General features: G+C 51.2%; 1 protein-coding gene across 3 annotated transcripts; it reads right to left on the bottom strand.

Annotated features, from left to right (window-relative positions):
- Nucleotides 1-202: 202 nt before the first annotated feature.
- INPP5B (inositol polyphosphate-5-phosphatase B) lies at nucleotides 203-17,165 on the bottom strand. Of its 3 annotated transcripts, none has more exons than XM_063177314.1 (22): nucleotides 17,084-17,165; nucleotides 16,188-16,267; nucleotides 15,753-15,850; nucleotides 15,355-15,384; nucleotides 14,644-14,754; nucleotides 11,738-11,831; nucleotides 10,679-10,849; nucleotides 9,467-9,568; nucleotides 8,969-9,083; nucleotides 8,277-8,393; nucleotides 7,797-7,984; nucleotides 6,708-6,819; nucleotides 6,445-6,554; nucleotides 5,442-5,577; nucleotides 4,841-4,951; nucleotides 4,056-4,218; nucleotides 3,667-3,902; nucleotides 3,363-3,476; nucleotides 2,981-3,065; nucleotides 2,546-2,673; nucleotides 1,709-1,820; nucleotides 203-389 (listed from the first exon to the last, which is right to left on the bottom strand). In XM_063177314.1, exons 1-22 carry the CDS (start codon nucleotides 17,138-17,140, stop codon nucleotides 265-267), a joined length of 2,595 nt encoding a protein of 864 aa, XP_063033384.1. In that variant the 5' UTR covers nucleotides 17,141-17,165; the 3' UTR covers nucleotides 203-264. The 3 variants fall into 3 exon arrangements, with proteins under 3 accessions (XP_063033384.1, XP_063033385.1, XP_063033386.1); XM_063177315.1 differs by having other exon boundaries at nucleotides 11,738-11,828; nucleotides 17,084-17,163; XM_063177316.1 differs by lacking the exons at nucleotides 14,644-14,754; nucleotides 15,355-15,384; nucleotides 15,753-15,850; nucleotides 16,188-16,267; nucleotides 17,084-17,165 and adding an exon at nucleotides 14,296-14,336.
- Nucleotides 17,166-25,284: the final 8,119 nt, after the last annotated feature.

The following is a 25,284-nucleotide window of genomic DNA, read 5'->3' as shown; positions in this document are numbered from 1 at the left end:
CAAGTTAAATAAAATACAGTGTAAATATCGCCTCTCGTGTTTTGTTTTTGTTTTTTTTTTTTTTTTTTATCTCGTCTACATACAGCTTATTGGGAAGCTTCATGTACTTTACAGCGTAATCAGGTGTCAAACTGCCTGATCTTCGAAAGCAACAGATTGTATAAAACACCGTGATATCAAAAAAAAAAAAAAAGTGCCGGTATAATGTACAAAAAAATATTTTTTTTACAGTAATTCAGTGTCTACAAGTCAGATAGAACTGTGTCATGGCAAATCCTCTTCCCTGACGAGGAATTGTTGGATAAATTGCTGAGCTTTCCTCTTCTCGGCGATGTCGGGCGTGGGGTGGCCGGGAGGAGGCCGCAGTAACAACCCCCCGAACACGCTGGCTGTGGGGAAAGCACAGAAATGTGAAAAAAAAATGCATATTTTATCATTGGATTTTGGCAAATATTCAAGTGAATATTGTATGTGTTGTGTTAGAAAGTTATGCTGTGTTAATTCTCTTAAGTACTGTGTGACGGACGTCTGTAACTCTTTGTTTCTATTGTCTCATATTGTCCTAAATCCTAATTGTCCAAATTATTATGACTCTAATTGTATTACTATTTTTATAACCATTTTATTACTATTAAACTTTTAAAATTTTAAAAACATGTGATTGGCGTTTTTCACACCAGGATCCCCGGATGTCCTGTTCTTACTGTGTGTCTGTGAGGCTTTCCCTTTACATAGTTCCTATTTTAACTACAAAAGTTACCTTTTAACTACAAAATTCCATTTACCATCACAATAAATTGTTAATACAGCACTACTAATCAATACAACACAATACTTATAGTAAATATCTGTGTAGAACCACATAATATACCCTTTTCACATGGGAATTATCAGCTTTATCCTGCCTTGCTCCCGAGCCAGGCTCTCTTCCCAGTGTGAAAAATTTGTATTTTATCATTGGCTTCTTGCAAATATTAAAATGAATATTATATGTGTTGTGTTAGGAAGTTATGCTGTATTAATTCTCTTAAGTAGTGTGTTAAATATAGTTTTAGGTTATAACAAAATGTTAAAATAGAAACCATGTTATGTAGGATACTTTTTTCCTAAAGAAAGGACTGGCAGCAAGATAGCAGCCACAGGACACATCAATCTCTCAGAGAAAGAGAATTTATTGCCCCATTATCAGGAGAAACAAACTTCTTCCTGCCTCACTCAGCCCTGAAGAGGCTGTCAGGATTCAGAGGAAGAAGTTGACACTGACCAGACAGAATCCTGTGTTTGAATGGAATTTATGCATCATGTATGAGGTGTATGAATATGCAACAGGCTGTTGCTTTTAAGGGTTAATCCTCTGTTAATGTGGGTCCTTTTTCAGGCTTGTGCTGCCCAGAAAATGTACCTGGACATCCATAACTCTTTGTTTCTATTGTCTCATATTGTCCTAATTCAAATTGTCCAAATTATTACTACTCTAATTGTATTACTATTTTATAACCATTTTATTACTATTAAACTTTTAAAATTTTAAAAAGAAGCGACTGGCTTTTTTCACACCCCACATCTCTGTGTTGATTCCCAGATTCCTGCTTTTCTGTGGACTGTTTGCTAATAAAAAAAGGTTCAAAGCACTACAAGCCACCACTGCACCCAGAAATGAAGTGTTTTGTGCAGCCCCTCTGAACAGAAAGATTTTTGCAGGCCTTACCAAGAATATTCACATCCAAATGGTTTTTCCCTGAGTTCTTCAGTAGCTCTCGTAGAAATGCCATCAGATACTCAAACACATTTCTGTGGAACACTGGTAGGTCAGCGATAATCTGAGGAGGGGGAAAAAAACCCACATTTTTATGGAGCACTGGCAGGTCAGAGATAATTTGAGGAGGGAAAAAACCCACATTTTTTATGGAGCATTGGTAGATCAGAGATAATCTGAGGAGGGAAAAACTCCAACATTTACATTGCAGGCACAGCAATGCCTTCCAGCTGCAGCTGCCCCCAAAACCCCCCTGGCTGCAGGTGCCAACAGCTCTTTATACCCTAAAATCACCAGTTCCAGATAATTTTTATTAAGAGAGGATTAAGTTACTGAAAGTAAAAATGGGTGACTGGTGTCACTGAGGCCACTTTGCTGCCCTCCCTTTGGAACTGGTGTCACTGAGGACACTTTGCTGCCCTCCCCATTGAACTGGTGTCACTGAGGACACTTTGCTGCCCTCCCCATGGAATTGGTGTCACCAAAGGCCACTTTGCTGCCCTCCCCATTGAACTGGTGTCACCAGAGGCCAGTTTGCTGCCCTCCCTTTGGGACTGGCGTCACCAGAGGCCACTTTGCTGCCCTCCCCATTGAACTGGTGTCACTGAGGACACTTTGCTGCCCTCCCTTTGGGACTGATGTCACCAGAGGCCACTTTGCTGCCCTCCCCATGGAATTGGTGTCACCAGAGGCCACTTTGCTGCCCTCCCTTTGGGACTGGTATCACCAGAGGCCACTTTGCTGCCCTCCCTCTGCACTGGAGCAGGTCCCTGGGGCAGCCAGCAGTACCTGGCAGCTCTGGCTGTAGTTGCTGGCGCTCTCCAGGCAGGAGCTGTAGAACCTGCAGCAGATGACAGGCTCAGGGAGGCTCTCCAGGAACAGCAGCAGGGCCTCTGCCACTGAGTGGTTGCTGCCCACTGACCCAGTGGTTAAGGAAGAGCACAGCACAACCTGGTCTGGTCCTATTTCTGCTGAAACACAAATGAACTTTGGGTTAGGTGTCCCAGAACTCTGCCCACAGCTCATAGCTTTGGGTTTGAACCCCTGGCCTCCACAAGAGCTGTTGGGCACTTGGGTCATTCACTGACATTGCCAGCACTGCCAGCACTCAGCAGAGGATGACACAGAGCCACAAGGAAATGCAGAGACAGCAGCTTAAAAACCTCTCTCAGTTTTGGCACTCTGGCATGGTGAGCCTTCCTGGACGTCAGTGTAAAAGGATACAGAAAGTATCGTACATTCCCGTGTCCAAACAGTCTCGGATTTGCTCAAATTCAGATCTGAGGCCTGGCTGCTGAAACAGATCCTCCTGCAAAGAAAACCCCTGTGTCAGTCCAAGGAAAATAGAAGAATTGTGTGTAAATAGAGCAGTGTCCTTATAATCTGCCTGGAAATTCTCTCCAAATTGCTGGTACCACCAATTTGATGATACTTGGACACACAGACATGATCACTAGCACCAAACATTACTACCTGGGGCATCAGGACCCCTTATCCCCCATGGCCTTTGGCCAAACACACCCAGCTCATGGTGATTGCTATGACCAGCATCTTCTTCAAAGCTTAACCCAATGCAAACATGTCATTTTGTGTTTCCAGTGCCAACCTGCTGGGAAGCGTTGCGGTTCAAGTGATCCACCATCATCCACAGCTCTTTTGGGATGTCCATGGGCCTTTCATCCTCGACAGGATCATCACTCATGTCTACTGGCATCAGGGTCTGAGGGAGGGCAGTGTGGGCAGGAGGGAGACAAACAAAAGGTAGCTAGCCAAGCTCTTATTCAACTCGGCAAAAATACTTCACAAAGCTTATACCTGAGAATTGAGACTTCTTAATAAAAACAGACAGGCCTTAGCATCTAGTTTTAATGCTCTGGTGTGTTTGGAAGGGAATCTTGTCTTTAACTCACAAGTCTCCGAATGGATTCTGCTGACATGTCCTGGATTGGTTCCCTCATGTAACACAGTGTATGGATGGGAGAGCCAAAGCAACTTGGCAAATAGTTGCCTGTTACGGATAGAAAATAATCCTTCCCTCTGACAAGATGCAAGACCAAGATATCTTCAAGTTTTTCCTCTCCAGAGTTCAAGCGAGTAGCTGTTGATTTATTAACAAACACCTCCAGCTCAACTGTGATCTCAGCATCTGCCAGAAGATGATAAAAAGCCCAGACTCAGTTACAAGCAGCATGAAACCAAGAGGCTGCAAAGAGGCACAGCACTCTCAGAAGTGTGGAGGGAACTGAGCCAGAAGGGGACAACATCAGCTCATGAACATGAGACAAAAGGAGCAGCTCACCTGAGAGCAAGAAGCCCTTGCAGGGATTAGCAGTCAGCCACTCCTTGCAGTAGGTGTTCTCATCTGGTTTGCTGATAAATTCAAACTGGCAGGGCACTTGGCCATTGCGGATTGTGAACCTCTCTACCTGCAGCTTCATGTATTTAACATCCTTAAAATGGATCTAGAAACAAATGTCAGTCAGCATCATCAGCCAATTCCACCTTGCTGGAGCAGCAATTCCTGTTCTGTGGTTTAATTATTAAGCAGTAAAACAAGCAGATTAACCCCTTGCTCCCACCCCATCTCCTCCAGGACTGCAGAGGATCACACGTGCATACTCTGAATGCCAAAGTCCTCTCCATCAGGGGGCCCTTTGAAACAAATGCTGCCCTCAAATAACTACAATAAAATTGAGAATGAGATAGCTGTGGCCTCAAAAGTCTCCTGGGCTTATCTTTATAGTCCCAACACACAAAGCAAATGCTGGTTTGTGACCTTGTCCAGACCCTTACAATTTTACATTTTATGTTTGAAAGCACAAGTCAGAGCAAGGGTCACAAACCACCTTTTTACTTTCTCTCTTCCCACCTCAGGGAATGACACACCTTGTGTTTCAGCCCCTGGACTGTGAATGGAATTCACAGCATCTAAACAGGAGCAAACATTCCTAGGGCTTGCAAACAGAGAGCAGCTGGAAGTCAAAATATTCCACTTTTTGGAACCAGACCCAAGGGTCTAGGATCTGCTGGGGCCTGGGGTTGCTCAGTTCCCCCAGGGAGTGCTGGCACATGCCCATGCCCTACCTCTCTGCGGGACAGTGTCACCGAGGGAATGTTGGCATTCTCCAGCTTGTCTAGGGAGCGCACGATTTCCTCAAAGGCTTTTCTGTACAGCTCCTCGTTCACAACCTTCACCTGCAAAGGACACACACTGCACCAGCCAGCACTGGCTGCGCCTCTGCAGGACAGCTGGAGCACAGCTGCAAACATGGGAAATCATTTGATTTTGGCAGCACAGTGGGGTGTACGACACAGGGAATGGGCAGAGCTGTTTGGAGCACTAATCTCCAACATCTTCTCATGATCCAACAGTAAAAGAACTTTGCCATAACCAACAAGAGTCACTCAGTCACTGCTAGATCAACCTTTTTTTTCCCTCAGAAAAAATAAGACGTTTGATAAGACACTACTGTGTTCCCAAAGAACACTGGCAAATATTCAGGCTTAACTGCAGTATCATTTACACAACCCTTGCTCAGTGTGGTCAACAACCCCATCTCCATATCTGATCCAGCCCATCTTTCAAGCCATTGTTCCCTGTGGATGCCACAAAAGCAGGAGAGAGAAATCAGCACGCAGGGAATGAGGCCAGCAGAGTTACCTCATCCAGCACTGACAAACTTACCCCAATGTCAAACACAGAGCTCACTGGTTTGTGGTCACTGAGCTTCAGAGCCATGTGGCTGCGATAGCTCAGCTGGGCAATGTTCTGCCCTTTCCAGAGGATCCGGTCACACCAGGCTGGAACACGACACTTCTCACTAAAACAGGGGGAAAATCACCATTTTCAGGCACAGAAACAACACTGGGAAGAACTCTGCTCACCCAGAGCTTTCCTCCCATAGCTGGAGCTCACTCTCTATCAAAGTGGCATTTTTAACAGTTTCTTCACATAGATATAAAAAGTTTTGAGTGTACAGTATAAGTAGACACTCTGAGTATCTACTAAGGTATCTCTAGCTCATGCTTTACTTGCCACTTCTTCAAAGGTGCAATTAACATACAAGAAATACTCAGGCATTTTTGACCATGAGAGCCATGAAAAATAAGAACTCAGGCTCTGCATTTAAAGTTTGCATTTATTGTTTTCACTGACAGCTGCACAGATTTGATTTCTGCACTTGCAGCTGAAGTTTCTGGTTTGCTTAGAGGAGCTGCTCTGTGTATAGAGCATTACAGGAATGATGGTTCTTGAAGGCTTTTGAAGAGGAGCACAGTTAATTTCACATCAACCCTGGCTGGTCCCATCTGAGCAGGTACAGCAGAGAGCAGCAAAAATGAGATCCTAAATATTTTGCTTGGGGGAAACCCCAACAAACTAAAAAAATAATTAAACTAGCTAAAAGGATTCATTAACTTTGTTAATAAATTACCTCTAAGAGGAAACCTAACAGGATTATTACTGGGAAAAAATATTAGGAATATCTGACAAATAGCTGTAGGAGAAAAACAAGGTAAATAGATGTAAACAGGAGATGAATTTTGGAGTGAAGGGAGAGAACCAGAAATAATTTCAGAACTGTTCCTATTTACAGCCATTAGACCTGCAATACGTTTTAGCCTTGTTTTTACTTCCCTCAGTGATAACATCAGCCATTTGTACATCACATCTGAGACAATCACTGTACCTTGTGTCCCAGTCATCACAGCCAGCATCATACTTGTATGTTGGCTGGAAAGAGATCTCTCCTTCTGTGAAGCCTTCAAAGGCTGCATTTGCCTTCATTTGCCTCTTCAGCTACAAAAGAAAAGATGAAAACCTTAATTTTAGATAATCTCAAGCACAATTTCCATATGGAGTAAAGGGAGACAATGAGCACAGAAAAAGCCAAGGAGTTGTGTGGCTTGTACCGAGCACCCTCAGCACCATGTGCAGGTGGGACAGCAGTACCTGGTCATACTGGCAAAGCTCTGGAAATGCTTTCTCCTCTACAAGCTGCTTCACTTTTGCCACATCCAGCTCCTCCAGACGGTAGTTGAGGTCCCCCAGCCACAGGATGACACTGAAAGAGAACATAAACCACAATGTGCAGAGGCCTGAAGCTGCCCCAGAGCTCAGCCATGGACAGCAGCTCCACTCTGCAGCTCTGGGGCTCTTCCCATCACAACCCCTCTGCTGAGCTGCTCTCATCAGGAATCACAACAGTGGAAACTTAAAAGAAAAGCTACCTTTTGTATTTTTGCCATTATTAATCACTTTGATGCTGTTATTGCTCCACAGTGACTGAATCCCACAGCTGGGAAAGTCAGTGCTTATTCCTGCCCCATCCCCACTTCAGGCTTGAGAATGAAACAAGGCTTGGGAGAGCATAAGGTGACAAGTGACACCCCTCTGCTGAGCTGCTCTCATCAGGAATAATAACAGTGGGAATTTAAAATAAAGAGAAGCTATCTTTTGTATTTTTGCCATTATTAATCACTGTTCTGCATGTTTGTCACTATTCCTTCATAACTGGTGTAGTTATTATTGTAGTTATTATTCCACAGTGACTGAATCCCACAGCTGGGGAAGTCAGTGCTTATTCCTGCCCCATCCCCACTCCAGGCTTGAGAATAAAACAAGGTTTGGGAAAGCATAACGTGACAAGTGACACCCCTCTGCTGAGCTGCTCTCATCAGGAATCACAACAGTGGAAACTTAAGAGAAAAGCTATCTTTTCTGGTTTTGCCATTATTTAGCACTGTTCTGCATGCTTGTCACCATCCCTTCATGACTGCTGCTGTTATTGCTCCACAGTGACTGAATCCCACAGCTGGGGAAGTCAGTGCTTATTCCTGCCCCATCCCCACTCCAGGCTTGAGAATAAAACAAGGTTTTGGGAGAGCATAAAGTGACAAGTGACCTGTCCAAACCAGGTAAAGCTTTTGTGGCCCCTCCAGCTGAGGTTTATGGCACTGGGCCCCCTCCTCACCCCCCAGCACATTCTCAGAGTGCTCCCTTGCACATCCCATCACTCCCACAGCCACAGGGGAAGCATACTCGTGCTTGCCAATAGTGAGAGGGGGCAGGTTTGGGTCAGACTGGCAGAACTGCATCCTGGAGCAGATGTCCTTGAAGTCCTGGTTCCTCCGCTCGTATTCCTCTGTGTGAGCTGCCAGGTGAGAGTTCACAATGCACACGCTGGTGTTGTGGAATTTAAACCTGATGGCAACACCACCTTTGTTACCCTGAAAGAGGAAGATGAAGATATTAATCAGAAGCTCCTACACAGCAGATGAGTTACTAGCAGTGGACAAACCAGAAGATTTTGAGGCAGAGTGCTTAATTCCAGAGGAAGGAATAGGCTGAAAATGCTAATTAGTGATTGCTTTGAACATTGGTGCACAGCTGGCAGTGCCCTGAGCTGGCATGGGGATAGGACTCTCTGCTTCTAGAATCAGCCCTTAGCTGGAGAAATAACCATGCATCCAAGGAGAGGGGCTCTTCCAAATCTCACCCCTTTTTATTTGCCATTCTTACCATCCTCCCCATGATTCCAGTCCCCACAGTCTCAACTTCCACCTCAGAGATGTTCAGAGCCAGTTCTGCCTTCACATACAGCAGGAGCATGATCCCCACCAGCCTCACAAGCTTCACCTGAAAAACACACCCAGTCCATTCCATGCTGCAGTGGAAGAGGTGTGCTGAGAGAAGGCACATCCATCCACAACATGGGTCACCAAAGAGGAAGTTTCAGGATCATCCAGGGCACAGGCCCCCAAGAGCACATTTGGAAGGAGCTGGGAGCAACAGGAAGGAGCTGGGAGCAGCATCAGTGAAGGAAGTTGAAGCCCAAAGCAAGAGCTACAGCACAGACACATGGGAGGAAATTCCCGTCAACAACTGAGACAAGAGATGAAGCAGACCTATGGAGCAGGAGCCAAAACAAAAGCAGTATTCCTACCAAAATACCTTCACAATTCATTCCACCACACACTGTAGGCAGACATGGAAGAAGGTACAGAACTTCCTATTCTCCTTCCCCAAGATAGCAGGAGCTCCCTTTAAGTAGGGAAGCCTGGCTCTGTTCCCCATCCTGCCCCTGCCTCACCACCTAAAAACCTGCACAGCCTCTGAAGACACAGCATTGGGAACAAGAGAAAGCAAAGGGAAAAGAGTGGGAAAAGTGGGAAACGATCCCACACTCAAACCTCCCCAAAAGCCACATTTACCTTTGCATATTTGGCATCTGGGTGAAGACTATCAGTTACAGCTTTAAACCATTCTTCTTCCTTCGGTGTGTCATTGAAAAAGAAGGCTTCTTTAGTCAGATCAAGCTCCTGGAAACTGTGTTAGAGGAAGGAACCCATGGATGCATGCACTTGTTTATAGCTCTCCAACCCCTTCTCTGGGAAAGAACTAAATCAGCTTATACTCACTAAATTCACAACTGAAAACTCAAATTTAGTTTCGCTGATTGTAGATGTATGTCAAATGTTAAGCTCAATTGCTGTCATTATTACATCAGATGGCATTTAGGATTTTGCAACACTGAGAGGCCAAACCCTACCAGACCAACAACCCTCACAGGCTGTGACACACCCACCCTGGAGCTGTGCATGCACTGCACCAGTGCCAACATTCCTGTGGTGTCCTGGCTGAGCTCCTCTGGGTGACAGACCCTCCTGCAGAGCCCAGGTCAGCGAGGGTGGCCGGGGACAGACACTCACCCCACACAGTAAATGTCTGGAGGCTCAGCATCACACCTCAGCCAGGGCTGCAGGCTCTCCGTGGGTGACTGCCCGTTCACGTTGTATGTGCCCACAAAAACCCTGCAAAGACAGTGACAGCACCCCAGAGCTGCAAACTGGGAGAGAAAACTCCCTGCAGAGCCCAGCAAACAGCACTGCTGTTAACCAGTTTGTTTATTCACCATATTAGGTTTAATAAATATAACCATATTATATTTAACCATAAATAACCATATTTATGGTTATATGTATATATATGTATATATATATTTATATATAACTAATATATAACTTATTCCTTATTCACCATATTATGTTTATTAACCATAAATAATGTTCTATATGACTAACGTGTTGCCAGGGAAAATTAAGAAAGGTGACATTGTTGAAATCTCTAAAATTATTATCCCAGGAAACAGCACAGCTATTAACCAGTTTGTTTATTAACCATATTATGTTTAATAAATATAACCATATTATATTTAACCATAAATAACCATATTTGTGGTTATATATATACACAACCATATATATATATATAACCATATATATATATATAACTAATATAGTTATATATAACTAATGTGTTGCCAGGGAAAATTAAGAAAGGTGACAAAGTTTAAATCCCTAAAATTATCTAACTACAGCTGCACCTTTACAGATGTATTTTAACAGAAGGACATGTTGTTATACACAAAGTGTTAAAGAAAAAACAGAAATAAAGCTTGAAATGATAAATTTCTGTGCAGTAGCAGCTTGAAATGATAAATTCGCAGACTGAGATGCATAAAATGATTTCAAACACAATAAAGTTTTGGTCCTAATTATGTACTTCACTCGAGCTCTTTCTTATGAGCTTGTTGGAACAACTACATGGATAAGCATTGGACAGAAATAGAGAGGGAAAAGGGTGGATGCATTTCCAGACACTGTCTAAAAAAACCACCAAAATAAAGTGATTTCAAAAAGGGCATTTCCTCCACAAGAACCATGAAGAATGAGACATGACTGAAATTCTGCTCTGCTCACATCTAAAGGTGGAAAGAAAACTGTTCTGGAAATTATGGATTATACTTTTCTACAGAATTTTCTGTTTGTGGGGACACGGGACGAAACAACAGATGAGTTATTCCGACAGTCTGTGCTCAGTTACAGCCCACAAAATAAGTTCTTCTCAGGAATGCTCATTACCTGTAGTTCTGGATGTGTGTGTAGGAGTCCTGCATTTGTAAAAGCTGGGATTTAACAATAGTATCTCGGAGCCCAAACTTTGGCTCTGATAAGATTGAGGCCTTGTTCGAAGCCATGACACGCGAGGCCCGGACCTGCTCCGTTCTCACTTCAGGCTTGGCTTTGTTTTGTCTGCAAATGAAAGCAAAACCACAGGTGAAGCCCAGGCTATCCCCACACCCTAACCAGCATATTTCTGCCACTGAGGCCTTAATTCACATTTTTCTGACTGTTCACTAAAGGCAGGTAACATTTGGGATAAGCCAAGAAGACTGAAAAGAGCATTTCTTAGCAGGGCTGAGATCTCCAGACAAAACCAGTTTAATTAACTAAAATAACAAATGCTTTTCACCATCCTGACGCAGCCTGTTGATGCAGAGCAGGCCTTACACCTGTAAAATGATACAAAAACTGAACATCTTCCCTGCTTACTGCAGCAAGGAGATGCAAATCTCATCTCCCTGTGCCTCAGCCAGGAATGAAGAGCTGTGTTTGTTTATAAAACCTTCTGCTGGAAATATTCCAACTCTGCCCAGAGTGGGTGGAGGTAGAGGTGGTTTTATTTTGTGTCTCCTGGCTCTGCAAACTCCTTTTGCAAAGGAATAATGCCCCAGCTTGGGAATTCCCAGCAGCAATGGGATGGTATAAATGTAAGGGCAGCATACCAGTGCCAAGGACAGCACATGGACAGACTCTGAATGATTTGCATCAGGGTCCACAAAGTCCTGGGAACTGGAAAATCAAACTGTAACATTTTAAGAGTGTATCTATGAGACACAGTGGCTCTAAGCCAAAGCTCTCTGAATTAAAAATAAACAATGCTAGCAGGTCCTGTCCCACTAAACAACCAAAATAGGCCCAAACAGGGAGGATTGTAGGGAGAGGGAGTGGAATGAAATTTCCACTAATGTTTTGACAGCAAGCTTATGCTGAACTTTTTTCTCTTTTAACTAAAACCTGCAAATTCTCATTTTAAAAAGCTGACAGCTTCTATAGAGTACCCCACCTCTGTGCACTGACCTGGGAGAGCTTCTATCAGTGCCGTCGTGGCTGCAGCTCTGACTGCCTGCAGCTTTTTTCCCATTTTGTTTGACACCTTCAGAGCCAACCACTTCTAGAGGAGAAAAGAACAAAAAAAACAACCAACAAAAAGTTTCACTTTAAACACAAAGTGTTCTTCCATTTATCAACATGCTTATGTAAACACTGGCAAAAAATCTGTGGGCAGAAAATAATTTAGATTTGTGTGTGGAAAAACAAAGTACCCCACAGTCTCTCTTGCAGCTATCTGACAGATTTAGCTTACTCTGACCCAAGTGTTGTGTGGTGATGCAGCAGAGGAAGGAACTACAGGAGCCACAGAGAGCAGCACCGTCCTCTGTGGGAGCACTTGCTGCTGCCTCTCCTTTACAGCTAAGCTGAAGCAGGACTTAACAGCACAAAATCCAGAGCTTTACCCCCAGGAATCTGAAAAATTTATGTTAATAGCAGATTTTTCCTTTCTGAAGCAAGACAGGAAGTACAAAGAAAGGGGGGGAAAGGGGAAAAAACCAAAACCCAGAGTTCCATTTAAAGGGTTTCTGCCTATCTTGCTGGGTATATCTGCAAATACCCAGCAAGGGACAGGTGTCAAGGGCCATCAAGAGTCACACCAGGGAGCCACTGAACCTCAGCAGAAACATCTGCCCCAAAGCAAACTGCACGTTCCTAAAAGAGTCACAGGGCTGCTACCACACAAATCGAACTAACCACAGCAGTGACACCAAACACATCACACTACCTTAGCAAAATCTGACCGGTCTTTCAGCACTTTGTTTCAGTTACAATATTCTGCTCCTACAAGTTGCAAAGTAACAGTTAAAAAAGAGGGTTCTGGGGGAGGGCTCTGTGTTTGAGATGCAAAACCAGCAATCTTAAAATCATGCTCCTCAGCACACAAATCTAAGGATGATGTAGAAATTGTTAAGACTGTTGGGTTCTAGGCATTCAGCTGAGCTTCTCCTCCAGTGAACACAACCCAGAAAAAATTAAGATGTTATTGCTGTCACAGAACATTCTGCAGAACACGAGCACACAACAGAAATAGAACTTGCAGTACTTCACCCAGGCCCTCGGGACACAAACCAGATGACAAGAAGTGGCCAAATTCTCAGCCTGGATAACCTCCTCTGCCCAGGAGCCTTCTGAGAATAGACTGTGTAAGAGGATTTATCAGAGCCTGGACACAGCAGAGCACATGACTGAAACCTCACTGCAGATCACACAGCTCAAGTCAAGCAGAACTGAGCAGGAGCACACAGAGATGCACTGGAAATGTGGGCATCACATTCCAGGGACACAGCAATTTCTCCATGGGTGTTGAGAGTTCAATTACTGCTCTTTGGATCTCTGCAGCCTCTCCCACTAACAGCCATGCAACATCCCTTGAGAGTCAGTGACAGGAACCAACCTGAACCTTCACCTCAATGGACAATGGTCACTTTTGTGCCAAGAAAAGAGCAGATTCCTTTTAGGCTTTACTACCTACATGGGTCCATGCCACTCACCATTGTGCAGAAGGCATTACTGCAGAATGGAAAGGTATGTGACCCTGCTGCTGTCACAACTCCTGCCTGATCCAAAGATCAGAGTTACATCACACCTCACATTCTAACCGATGGGCAGAAATCAGCTTTAGGTAGGATTCTCCTAAGAAAGAGATTAGCTTTGGAAAAAGGCTGTTTCCTTTAGATATGTTTATACCTAGCCACAGATTTCTGTAGCCAGAGGAATCTATATGGTAGCACTCTGAAGTGGAATGACCTTGTTCGATAATTGAACTGAGCACAGAAATGCAGAGCAACATGCAGAGATTACAGGAGGTCTCCATTGCACAAGATTTGCAGTTAAATGAGATCCAAGCAGTAATAAAGGCTTTAATACTAAATATGTGCAGTGATATTACAGAACAGCAGGAAAACGTATCGTATCTCCTGGATAAACAGGATTCATGCTTAGCATCCAAAGAGGGGAATTAGATTAGCCTTTCATGCAACCAGAGCAGCAGAGTACAACAAAACGCCAACATTCGGGTTCTGAACCCCACACTGACTTCCAGGAACTGCCTTAGCTCTGAACCTTCGCAAAGCGGGAAACCACCGAGCCCGGGGAGCGGCGGGGCCAGCGGAGGAGGCGCCGGAAGAGCCGGCGGAGCCGACACGGGCGCAGGGGCGGGCACCGGGCGGGCACCGGGCGGCGAAACCAGCGGAGCCCCGGCGGTCAGTGCCCAGCAGCAGCTCCGAGCCCGCTGCCCGCGGCGGAGCTGCTCCAGAGCGGTCCCGGAGCTGCCCCAGAGCGGCCCCGGAGCTGCCCCAGAGCGGCCCCGGAGCTGCCCCAGAGCGGTCCCGGAGCTGCCCCAGAGCGGTCCCGGAGCTGCCCCAGAGCGGTCCCGGAGCTGGCCCAGAGCCGCCTCCCGGCCCCGGCCGCGCCGCGGAGCTCCGGCAGCACCGGGCGGGCACTCAGCCCTGCCCCGGCCGCGCCTCCCCGCCCAGACAGACAGACGGACACACAGACCCACCCCGGCGGGTCCCCGCGCTCACCTCGGCGGGGCCGCCCGCCCGCGGACATCGCCGCAGCTCGGTGCCCCGGCCCCGGCCCCGGCCCGGCCCCAGCGCCCGCCCCAGCCCGCCCCGATCCGCCCCCGGCAGCCGCAGCCGCGCCCGCCCGGGCTCGGGCCCGCGGAGCCGCCGCTGCCTCGGGCCCCGGAACACCGAGCGTCGCTGCCGGGGTGCCCACGGCCGGGAATGGAGAGCCACGGCAGCGCTGAACGAGTTCCAGCAGGGAGAGGCCGGCCCCGCTCCTCCACACGCGGGAGGGACGGACGGACGGACGGACAGACGCCGTAGCTGCACCCGAAGGGACCCGAGCCATCCACAGGGAGCTCGTACCTGCGCTGCACCTGCTGAGCTCCTGCAGGAAGGTGCGCGTGTGGGAGCCGAAGGGCAGCTGCACTGTGAGCCGATCGTCCGCTGAGCCCATCTGCACCGTCACGTCCGAGCCTGCGGACACCGGGAGAGAAAACTCCGGTGGGTCGTGCTGACAAACCTGAGAGCGTCTCCTGACAAACCTTCCCAAACTGAGCTTGTCTCATGACAAACTTTCCCAAACTGAGCGTGTCTCCTGACAAACCTTCCCGAACTGAGCGTGTCTCCTGCCTAACCTTCCCAAACTGAGCTTGTCTCATGACAAACTTTCCCAAACTGAGCTCTGCCACAGTCTGTGTGCACATGCACGCAGCCCTTGGCAACATCTCCCCGTGCCTTCTTACCATCTTGCTTTCCAAAGTTTTACGTGAGAATGCCGCTTAAAATATAAAAATTATAATTTATAATATTTTTATTCTGCTTGTTCAGGGATAATAATGAATCCTCCAGCAGCAGTTTAAAGACATATGGAAAATTAGTTCCCTTTGTTGAATGGGGCTGGCAATGCTCATTAGCAGCAGGTAAAAATGGCCAACAGCATGGAAACTGCCCCAGCAGGGCACAAGCCCTCCCCAGTCACCTCCTCTGGGGCCAAGAACCCCCCAGTCCTGCCCCAGAGCTGGCCCAGGCCCCAGAGCACCTGTAATGCAGGACTAAAGCAACCACAAAACTCACCAATGACGTGAAGGTCACTGTCCAGTACAACTGCAAAAGTAAGACAAAGTTCAGTTGAAAGCTAAAACGACGGATTTGCCAACCACACTGATCCTTCTCCAAACTCCAAATATTCCCTGCAGGAACAGGGGCAGGCAGAACAAACCTGGGGGCAGGGGCTGTGGCTGGGGCCTGGTGGGACAGAAGCACTCTGCTCCTCACAGGGCCCTGCCAGAAATGCCATGTGGTGCACAACTTCCACCAAAGATAACAAACTTGAAAAACGTGAAGGCAGAATAGGTTGCAAATTTCAGGAAGCAGGACAGCAGAATAAATTGCAAATTTCAGGAAGCAGGAGAGCAGAATATGGACACCAAACCCCTTCATCCCAGTCTTTGGGACTGACAGTGTGTCAGTACCTTCTTCCACGGCAAACTCATCAGTGATGGGGATCACTCTCTCCAGCCAGACGTCCTCAGCTGTGATGGCCATCCGCCGGTGGGTGTACACATAGATCCTGCAGGCACAGGGCAGCACGGGGGCAGAGCCTCCTCAGCTCTGCGTGTCTGACAAAGGCAAACCCACACCCATCCCACCCCGCAGCACCGGCTCGCACAGCCCCGTGCAAATCCCAAACCGACTCCTGAGCTCAGTGCCCACCCACCTGCTCCCCCATCGCTTAAATAATGCGTCTGCAGGGCGGAGCAGCTCATGGGGCTTCTCTCTGAGCGCCCATAGCACCAAAGCACCATGTTCAAACTGGACCGCAGCCCTTGGGATGGGAAGGGGATCTCACGAGGCTCCCCTGAGCTCTCTGGGTGCTTTCCCTGCCCGCCCCATGCTCCGGTACCCACGCGTGGTGCCCGCGGCACTCCACCAGGCCCAGCAGCCGGCTCTCCACGCTGTCCCCCGAGGGCAGCAGCGCCTGCACAGCCTGGGCCGCGGGTCAAGGAACCGTGGGGCAGCAACGGGAGCGGGGACGCGGCGGGGAGAGCGGAGATCGGGGCGGGGACCGGCGGGAGGGAGCGGGGACGGAGCGGAGGGAGCGGGGATGGAGCGAGGGGAACGGGGATGGAACGGAGGGAGCGAGGGGAACGGGGATGGAACGGAGGAAGCGGGGATGGAGCGAGGGGAACGGGGATGGAGCGGAGGGAGCGGGGATGGAGTGGAGGGAACGGGGATGGAGCGGAGGGAACTACGGGGACTGCGGGAGGGAGCAGCGGCAGCAAACAGAAGGGAGGGAATGGAGACAGCCCGGAGCTGGGAGCGATGGAGACAGCCCGGAGGGAGCCGCGGGGACAGCCTGGAACTGGGGGCAACGGGAACGGCGGGGGGGAGCAGCGGCAGCAAACGGGAGGGAGGGGACGGGGCCAGCCCGGAGCTGGGAGCGATGGGGGCTGCCCGGAGTGAGCCACGGGGAGGACAGGCCGGAGCTGGGAGCAACGGGGACAGCCCGGAGTGAGCCACGGGGACAGGCCGGAGCTGGGAGCAACGGGGACAGCGGGAAGGAGCAGCGGCAGCAAACGGGAGGGAGGGGACGGGGCCAGCCCGGAGCTGGGAGCTACGGGGACAGCCTGGAGCTGGGAGCGATGGGGGCAGCCCGGAGGGAGCCACGGGGAGGACAGGCCGGAGCTGGGAGCGATGGGGACAGCGGGAGGAAGCAGCGGCAGCGAACGGGAGGGAGGGGACGGGGCCAGCCCGGAGCTGGCAGCGCGGCAGCACCGCCACCGCGGCGCCGATGGAAGGATACGATCCGGCAGGTCGCCCCCGCCGCCAGGCTCTCCTGGATGGCCACCGACTGGTCCATGGCCGGCAGCCGGAGCCTGTCCCGGCCGCTGCGCGCTCGGCGCTGGCGCAACGCGATGAGCGCGGCTCCCCCCCCGCCCCGGGGCCGCCCCCGCCGCCGCTCCGGTATCGCCCCGGGAGCGGCCGGAAATAACGGGGAGCACCGGCGGGAGCGGCCTGGCCCGGCACGGACGGCGGCCGGGCGGGCTCTGCGCGGAGGGATGCGGAGCACGGGGGAGGCACGGCACGGCACGGCACGGCCCGAAGGCGGGCGGCCCCTCCCGGAAGGAAAGGGGGACTGAGAGGGGGAACGCTGGGCTCGGCAGGCATGGGAAAGGATCATTTCCACGGAAAAGCGAGAGATGCTCTTGGTTTTAGTAACCCCTTGAATTGTCTTTTTAGTAGCGCCTTGAATTATCTTTTTAGTAGCGCCTTGTATTAATTTTTTAGTAGCCCCTTGAATTTTATTTTCTTTTTTGTTGAATATCAAGACGGCCCAGCACAAAGCCGTTATTCAAATTAATTAATGCGGAGTGTGGGAGTAAGTGCTGTCAAATACCACCAGAGCTTTCTGCACTGTCCAGGCGTGTGTAGCTCCTTCCACGGATGCAGATCGAAAGCCAGGGGAAACCCGAGTGGTGTTGGTCAGTGACAGCTCTGCAGCACTTCCCCCTAATCCAGAAGCGGGTGAGTCCCACTTCTCTGCTCACCAAAGCACAAGAGAACAGCCTGAAAACGCTGCTCCGAGCCCCAAACCTTCCAAGAATTGTGGTGCCGGGCTGTGCTTTTGAGACAGAACAACCCTTGACGTGGATACACTGACACTGCAACAAGCTAAACACACACCCAAAGGCTGAGCTGCGGTTTCACTGTGCCAGAACAGGCTCTGCAGCGTGGGAAGGGCCGGCTGTGGTAGAATGACGTGGGGTTTTTTTTTTTTATTTCATCCACCCCGTTAGGGCTGGCGCTGCTCCACGAGGGCCAGCGCCGCTGATTCTCCTTGCTGGGAAAGCACACGAGGCTCCAAGGGCTCAGACCCACCCAGCCCAGCTCTGCCGCCCTCCCACAGGTCACACTGTGTTCAGCCACACTCCACACACAGCACCAAAGGTGGCTGACACAAAGAGCTTTTAATATTTTGCGATGTTTTCTCCAAGGAGCCAGCGGCAGGGAACAGCACCACAGGTATTTCAGCCTGGCCATGCTCTGTGTGCTCACCTCTGGGCTCAGCTTCAGCAGCAGAGAGCCACAGATGTGAAACAGAACCATCTAAAACTTGAAGTGCTTTTTAGATTAATCCCACTTCCCTGCCTGAGGCTGGGGGATGAAACACAAAGTCGCTGTTTTACATACACAGGCAAGAAGGATTTCACTTTAGAGCTGTCAGAGGGGTGCAGGGAGATGTGCCACAAGCAGGTCATTGATTAGAGCAGTGCTTCAGTCAATGCAGGATTTCGGGGGTTTTAAGGAGGCCTTAAACCTCCTTTAAGGAGGCCTAAAACCCTCTTGTTCCAGCTCCTGAAGCCCCCCATTCCAGCATCCACAATTAGCTTGCAGGTCTCTCAAACCTACAGGATTTGGGCAGGGTAGGGTAGAACCCCTTGGTGTAGATTTCTAGGTGGAAGATGAAGTGCTTTTCCTCTGGGAAAAGGGGGAATCTTGTTTTCAAGTTCTTAAACTTTACGGAAATGCCAGGGCTCACCCATGCTGGGGTGGTGCAGGATGCAGAGCGCAGCTTAAGGGGGGGTTTGGGATCAGCAGCAGGGTTCTGTGGGCCTGATGGAGGATTTAGGATCAACAGCAGGGTCCCATGCAAAGTGACCTTCAAGGGTCTAATGAGGGGTTTGGGATCAGCAGCAGGGTCCCATGGGCCTGATGGAGGATTTAGGATCAGCAGCAGGGTCCTATGTAAAGTGACCCTCAAGGGTTTAAGGAACGTTTAGGATCAGCAGCAGGGTCCTATGCAGGGTGAGCAAAGTTGCCCCCAAGGATGTGCAGCTGCCCATGAGCAGATGCAGAGGGCTCAGACACCCTGTTGGTGGCACAGGGACAGCACAGAGGGTGTTTGCTAGCAGCCTTGGCTGAGGGCAGAGAGCAGCAGGTCCTACTGATCCTACAGGAGAGGCTGCAGGGCTGCCTGGCCGCTGCCTACCCCCAGAGGGAAATGAAGACCCTGAAATTCAGGAGGAGAACCACCCCACATGCCATGAGCTGCAGGAGTGGGGCCAGTGCTGCCTGCCCAGCGCTGTTGAGGTGAACTTTGCCATCCAGTTTCAGACAGCTGCCCTTTGGGGTGGCTGGGCAGCACTCCTGGTAGCAGGCAGCCTTCACCCCAGCAGCACAGGCTGGTTTGGCAGCCTTGCAGGCTCTGCTGCATCCTGCCATGTAATTCAAGCCCATCTTCTTCATCTGGAAGGAGAGAGACATTAGCCTGGGGGTCATGCCTTTGGTGTTGGCATTACAGGAGCACAATGCTGTGCTGCCCCAGGCCATACCTCACAGAAGTCCTGTCCCAAAATGCATCTAGTGGTGGTTTTCCTGCCTTTGAAACACTGGTCACCACGACAGGAAAATGCTGCGCACACTTTGCCCTGTGAGAGAAAGGACAGGGAGATGCCATCTGCCCATCAGGACAAAAACTGCATTTAGGACAGCCCTGGGCTCCTCTCCACCCCCCTCTGCTCTGCTGGTTTTTGTGCTATCAGGCATTTGAGATCCAGAGATAAAGGAGTATTCTGAAACTGCAAGAAACTTCTGAAAGACCAGCAGAGCAAGCAAGTTTCAAGCCTCTTTTTCCTTCCTCTTAGGAGGGCTCTGCAGAGATAAGCTCCTTCCCCTCCTCTAGGCTCACTGCAGAGCCCAGTGGGGTCTCACCCTCCTGCAGCTGCAGGAAGGCTCATTCATCCCATGGCCAGATTAAACTGGTGTGAGTGCTGCTCTGGGGAGCAAACCTGATGGAGAGAAGGCTCATCCATCCTATAGTCAGATCAAACTGCCTGAACTGGTGCTCCTGGGGAACAGGACTGATGGGCAGGGACAAGGCCCAACGCACAGGGCTCCTTATGGGCTCCTTACTTCCAGTAAATACTCATTCTAGTACTCATTCCAATACTCATTCGGGATTTGTTGCCCTTTCGGAGTCAGCATTTAGCCCAAAAATCAAATGGAGAAAGGACATTTTCCTGTCGCCTGGCTCAGGGGTGAACTCAGCCACCCCAGCAGCCCGAGCCCCACGGGTGCAGCCCCAGGCCCATGGGTGCAGCAGGGGGTGCAGCATGGAGCCCTGCAGCCCCAGCCCCACGGGTGCAGCCCCAGCCCCACGGGTGCAGCCCCAGCCCCACGGGTGCAGCTCAGACCCACGGGTGCAGCCTCAGGCCCACGGGTGCAGCTCAAAATCATGGGTGCAGCCCACACCCATGGGTGCAGCCTCAGGCCCATGGGTGCAGCCCCAGCCCCACGGGTGCAGCAGGGGGTGCAGCATGGAGCCTTGCAGCCCCAGAACCACGGGTGCAGCCCCAGGCCCACGGGTGCAGCTCAGACCCACGGGTGCAGCCTCAGGCCCACGGGTGCAGCCTCAGGCCCACGGGTGCAGCCTCAGCCCCACGGGTGCAGCCCAGCCCCATGGGTGCAGCTCAAAATCATGGGTGCAGCCCCAGCCCCACGGGTGCAGCAGGGGGTGCAGCATGGAGCCCTGCAGCCCCAGACCCATGGGTGCAGCCCAGCCCCACGGGTGCAGCAGCCTCTCCTGCTGGGTACCTACATTCTGGGGGGGAGCCCGGGGGGCGCTGCTGGCGCTGCTGGTGGTTGTCAGTGGCACTGGGGTGGTGGTGGTGGTGGGTGCCAGGTCACCTGCAGACACACACGAGGAGCCCTGTGAGGCTGGCACAGCCCACGCAGAGCCAGGGCCACCCTGGCCCTCACCCAAGCACAGGGTGACCCCAAAAGAGAGGCAGAAGCGCCCACAGCCCCTCTGGGTTGTGCCCACCAGGATGCAGCAGAACAAAGCTGGGCCGTACCGTAGGCGGTGGCGTTGAGCTGCAGGCAGAGAGGGCCAGCACAGCACTCGAGGGCACAGGGCTGCCTGCTGCTGTTGGTGCTGCAGGGCTCCGTGCTGCACCCCCCGCTGCAGCCCGCCGTGTAGTTGGTGCTGGAGAAACGGTAGAGCTGCAAGGAAAGGGCAGAGCAAAGGGTAAAGTGAGTATGGAGAGGGGCTGCCATAAAAAAAAAAAACAGAAATAACTGCCAGGCTGTCAGAGAGAAAAGGGAGATGGAGACAGATCTGACAGAGCAGTGCGGGTTGCTGAGGTTTTCCCTGCTGCAGCCCCTGGCAGCTCGTACCTGGCAGTGAGTCTGGTTATGGCAGGTGGCTGTTGTGTTGGCATGGGCTCCATCCTGGTAGCACCTCTCTCCTGAGCACTGAAAGCTCTGGCAGGTTTGCTGGAGGGACACCAGGGTGTCACTGCAGGGCTGTCCCCAGCCACAGGGGCCACCCCCACCTGGCCACCCTCTGGGCTCCCTCCCACCACAGGAGATGCTCCCATGGCCCCCCTGTGACCAACCAGCTGGGCAGGTGACACTGTCCATGGGGCTACAACAGCCCAGCCATGCCCCTCTTTCCATCCCTTGCCTTACCATGGTCTCCTCTGCTCCCTCCATAGAGCTGTTGGTGGCCACCAGAGAGGCATTGGCCACCACGGTGTCATTGCTGGTGACCACCACCACTGAGCTGTTCCTGGTGGCTGCCGGGGCCTCCTTGGTAGTTGCCACCACCACCATGGCATTCTTGGTGGCTGCTGAGGTGTTCTTGGTGGCCATGGTCACCATTGAGGTGTTCCTGGTGGCTGCTGAAGCCTCCTTGGTAGTTGCCACCACCACCATGGCATTCTTTGGGGCTGCCAAGGTGTTCTTGATGGCCATGGTCACCACTGAGCTGTTCTTGGTGGCCAGGGTCACCACTGGGGTGTCCTTGGTGGCCATGGTCACCACTGGGGTGTCGTTGGTGGTTGCCAAAGCGTTCTTGGTGGCCCTGACCACCACCAAGTTGCTCTTGGTGGACGTCGAGGCCTCCTCGGTAGTCACCACCGCCATGGCATTCCTGGTGGTTGCTGAGGTGTCCTTGGTGGCTGCCAACGCGTTCTTGGTGGCCGCAGAGGTGTTGGCAGTGGCCACCACTGCAGCATTCTTGGTGGTGGCCACCACCATGGCATTCTGGGTGGCCACTGAAGGGTTCCTGGTGGTCACAGCCACCTTCTTGGTGGTCACTGCTCCTACCAAGGCTTTCCTGGTGGCTGCTGAGGTGTCCTTGGTGGCCATCACAGCTGTGCTGTGCGCTGGAAAACAAAAAGCTCCTGCTTGGTGAAGGAGACACCAAGGAAGGCACAACATGCTCAGCAAGCCCCGTGTCCCTTCCTGAGCCATGGCAGGGTCCAGAGGGACCTGTGGGAAGCATCTGTCACACTGTGGCCAGGAGGTGAAATGGAAAATGACCACAGGGTGTCCCCAAGAGGGTTCACTTGCAGCCACCAATGGGGCAGCAGGGGAAGCAGGTGAGGGCCAGCAGCCAGCACAGCAGCACTGTGTGGGTGTCACAACAGCCTCTCCCTCCCACTTCCAGCCATTCTGCCTGGGAAGGACAGGTTTTATGGGAAAATGTTCCTCACCCATCCTGCAGCCCTGTCCTACAGAGCACAGCCTGGAGAGGACAGGCACAAAGCCATCACTCTGCCTGTGCCCCACGCCCTGCAGCACCCCAGATTTGCCCTTGGGTGCAGAACTCACCTGTTGTGGCAGGAGAGCCCTGAAGAGAGAGTTGCAGAGCCAAGATGCAGAGCAGGAGGCCTGGAATGGAGTGGGAATGCCTGAGAGCACCGCAGAGAGCACTGCTGTCTGCCTTACCCACCCAGCAGCACAGGCAGCCCATCCTGGAACAGACCACAAGGGATGCTCCTCCACCTCCCCAAAGCCCCAGGTGAGCTCAGGGAGGCTTCTGGCACAGCCCCAACAGCTGGGGCAGGGATGGGGGACAGACAGACAGACAGACAGACAGACAGACTGTGCGGACACAGCCCCCTTACCTCGAGTGGGGGGCACGAGCCATCGGTGTCCAGCCATCCTCATCCTCCAGCAGCTGCACCCGGAGCTGGCAGGGGCAGAGGGGTCAGAGCTCACCCAGGTGCAGGGGGGACAGCCCAGGACAGCTCTGTGCCCAGCCCAGGACAGCTCTGTGCTGTCCCTGCAGTGCCCAGCCCCAGGACAGCTCTGTGCCCAGCCCCAGGACAGCTCTGTGCCCAGCCCCAGGACAGCTCTGTGCTGTCCCTGCAGTGCCCAGCCCCAGGACAGCTCTGTGCCCAGCCCCAGGACAGCTCTGTGCCCAGCCCCAGGACAGCTCTGTGCTGTCCCTGCCGTGCTCAGCCCCTCCTGGAGGCTCCCCAATCCCCCGTGGCTGCTGACGGGGATCGGGAGCTCTGTGTGTGCTGTTGGTGTGGCAACAACTCCCTGGGGTCACAGCCCTGCAGGCAGCTGCCACCAGCAGGGCTCAGGGTGACACAGGGAAAAGTGGAGATGTCACCTGGCTCTCCATCCTCTATTTGCATTCCAAATGTTGAGCTGCTTTGCTAAGGAAATGGTGGAGGTGCGACCCCAAACAGGCTCCAAAGCCAAATTCTCCAAGGAGGATGGTAATGCTCCCCTCCTGTTTTATGATTTAGGCTGAATCATCATTCCCCCAGGACCTGGAGGGGCTGAAGCTCAATCAGAGACCTCCAAGGCTTCAGAAAGAGCCAGCTGGCACCTCACCCTGCAAACCAGCCCAGAACAGCTCTGGACATCCACACTGAGCCCAGGGCAGCAAGGAACCAACATCTGACACAGCCTCATCCCAGGACAAGCTTCCCCCCAGGCAGGGAAATAGCCCACAGCACTGACTCACCTGTCTGCTGCTCCCGAAGCCCCAGCACACCTCAGGCACTGCCAGCACCTCTGAGCAGCTGCTGTGGCACAGCCCCACCCCTGGCACCCCAGGGAAGGGTCACATGCAGCTCCACAGGGACAGGGGCACAAATGTCCCTGCACAGCAGTGGGGAAAGGGCTTGTGAGGTGGACATGTCACCCCAAGGGCTTGTGAGGCTGGACATTGTCACAGACATCTTTTATGAAAAATCTTTTCTTTAAGATTTTTCCTCCTGAGAAGCTGAGAGGCCTCAGGAACAAAATGTAAACATTGATTATCTGCTGCTGTGGAATGCAACAGGTGGATCTTTGATTAGCCCATGTTAGTTGTTTCTAATTAATGGCCAACCATAGTGAGCTGGCTTGGACAGAGTCTGAGCCACAAACCTTTGTTATCATTCTTTCCTATTCTATTCTTAGCTAGCCTTCTGATGAAATCCTTTCTTCTATTTTTCGAGTATGGTTTCAATATAATATATATCATAAAATAATAAATCAAGCCTTCTGAAACATGGAGTCAAATGCTCATCCCTTCCCTCATCCTCACACCCCTGTGAACAGCCACAGGACATGTCACACCAAGGGCTTGTGAGGCTGGACTTGTCACACAAGCCACCTCTGCACTCAGGGGACTGGGGGACACAAGTGCCACTGCCACACCTGATGTGTGTGAGTGGCCTCTGCACAGAGGGGCTGCAGGTTCTGAGGCATCATGAATCCATGGGGTAGGTACAGACACCTCCAATGTGACACCAGGGGACAAGGATGCTCCTGAAGCCACAACAGGCATCTCTAAACACAGTCTCTGTTCCCATCTCCATCCTCCTGCACACAAATGACCAACCAGGACATTCAAGCCAACAGCAGTGCCATAGAAATCACCCAGAGCCAAACCTGAGGCTCAGTTGGCAGTTCTCAGAAAAAAACCAATGGCCAAAGCTCCCCAGGGACATAAACCCAAGGTAAAAACAGTTCTGTAAGCCAGGTGAGCTTGTTTTTTAAAGAAAACCATAAGTTCACACCAAGATCTAGAAATAGGACCAGTACCTGTCAGCACACAGTGTCCATGTGCTTCAGTCAACCCTCACCATAAACATTTCCAGCAGAGTGGAAATGAGAGAAGGAATTCTTTCTGACAGCTGTATAAAAAGCATTTTAAACACACTGCAATCAAAACTCTTCCTTCCAGCATATGAAAGAAGACAAGACTCTCAACAC

The sequence above is a fragment of the Melospiza melodia genome, chromosome 27 (genome assembly GCF_035770615.1).
Source record: "Melospiza melodia melodia isolate bMelMel2 chromosome 27, bMelMel2.pri, whole genome shotgun sequence".
Taxonomy (NCBI): Eukaryota; Metazoa; Chordata; class Aves; order Passeriformes; family Passerellidae; genus Melospiza; species Melospiza melodia.
This window is presented reverse-complemented; position numbering and strand designations above follow the sequence as displayed.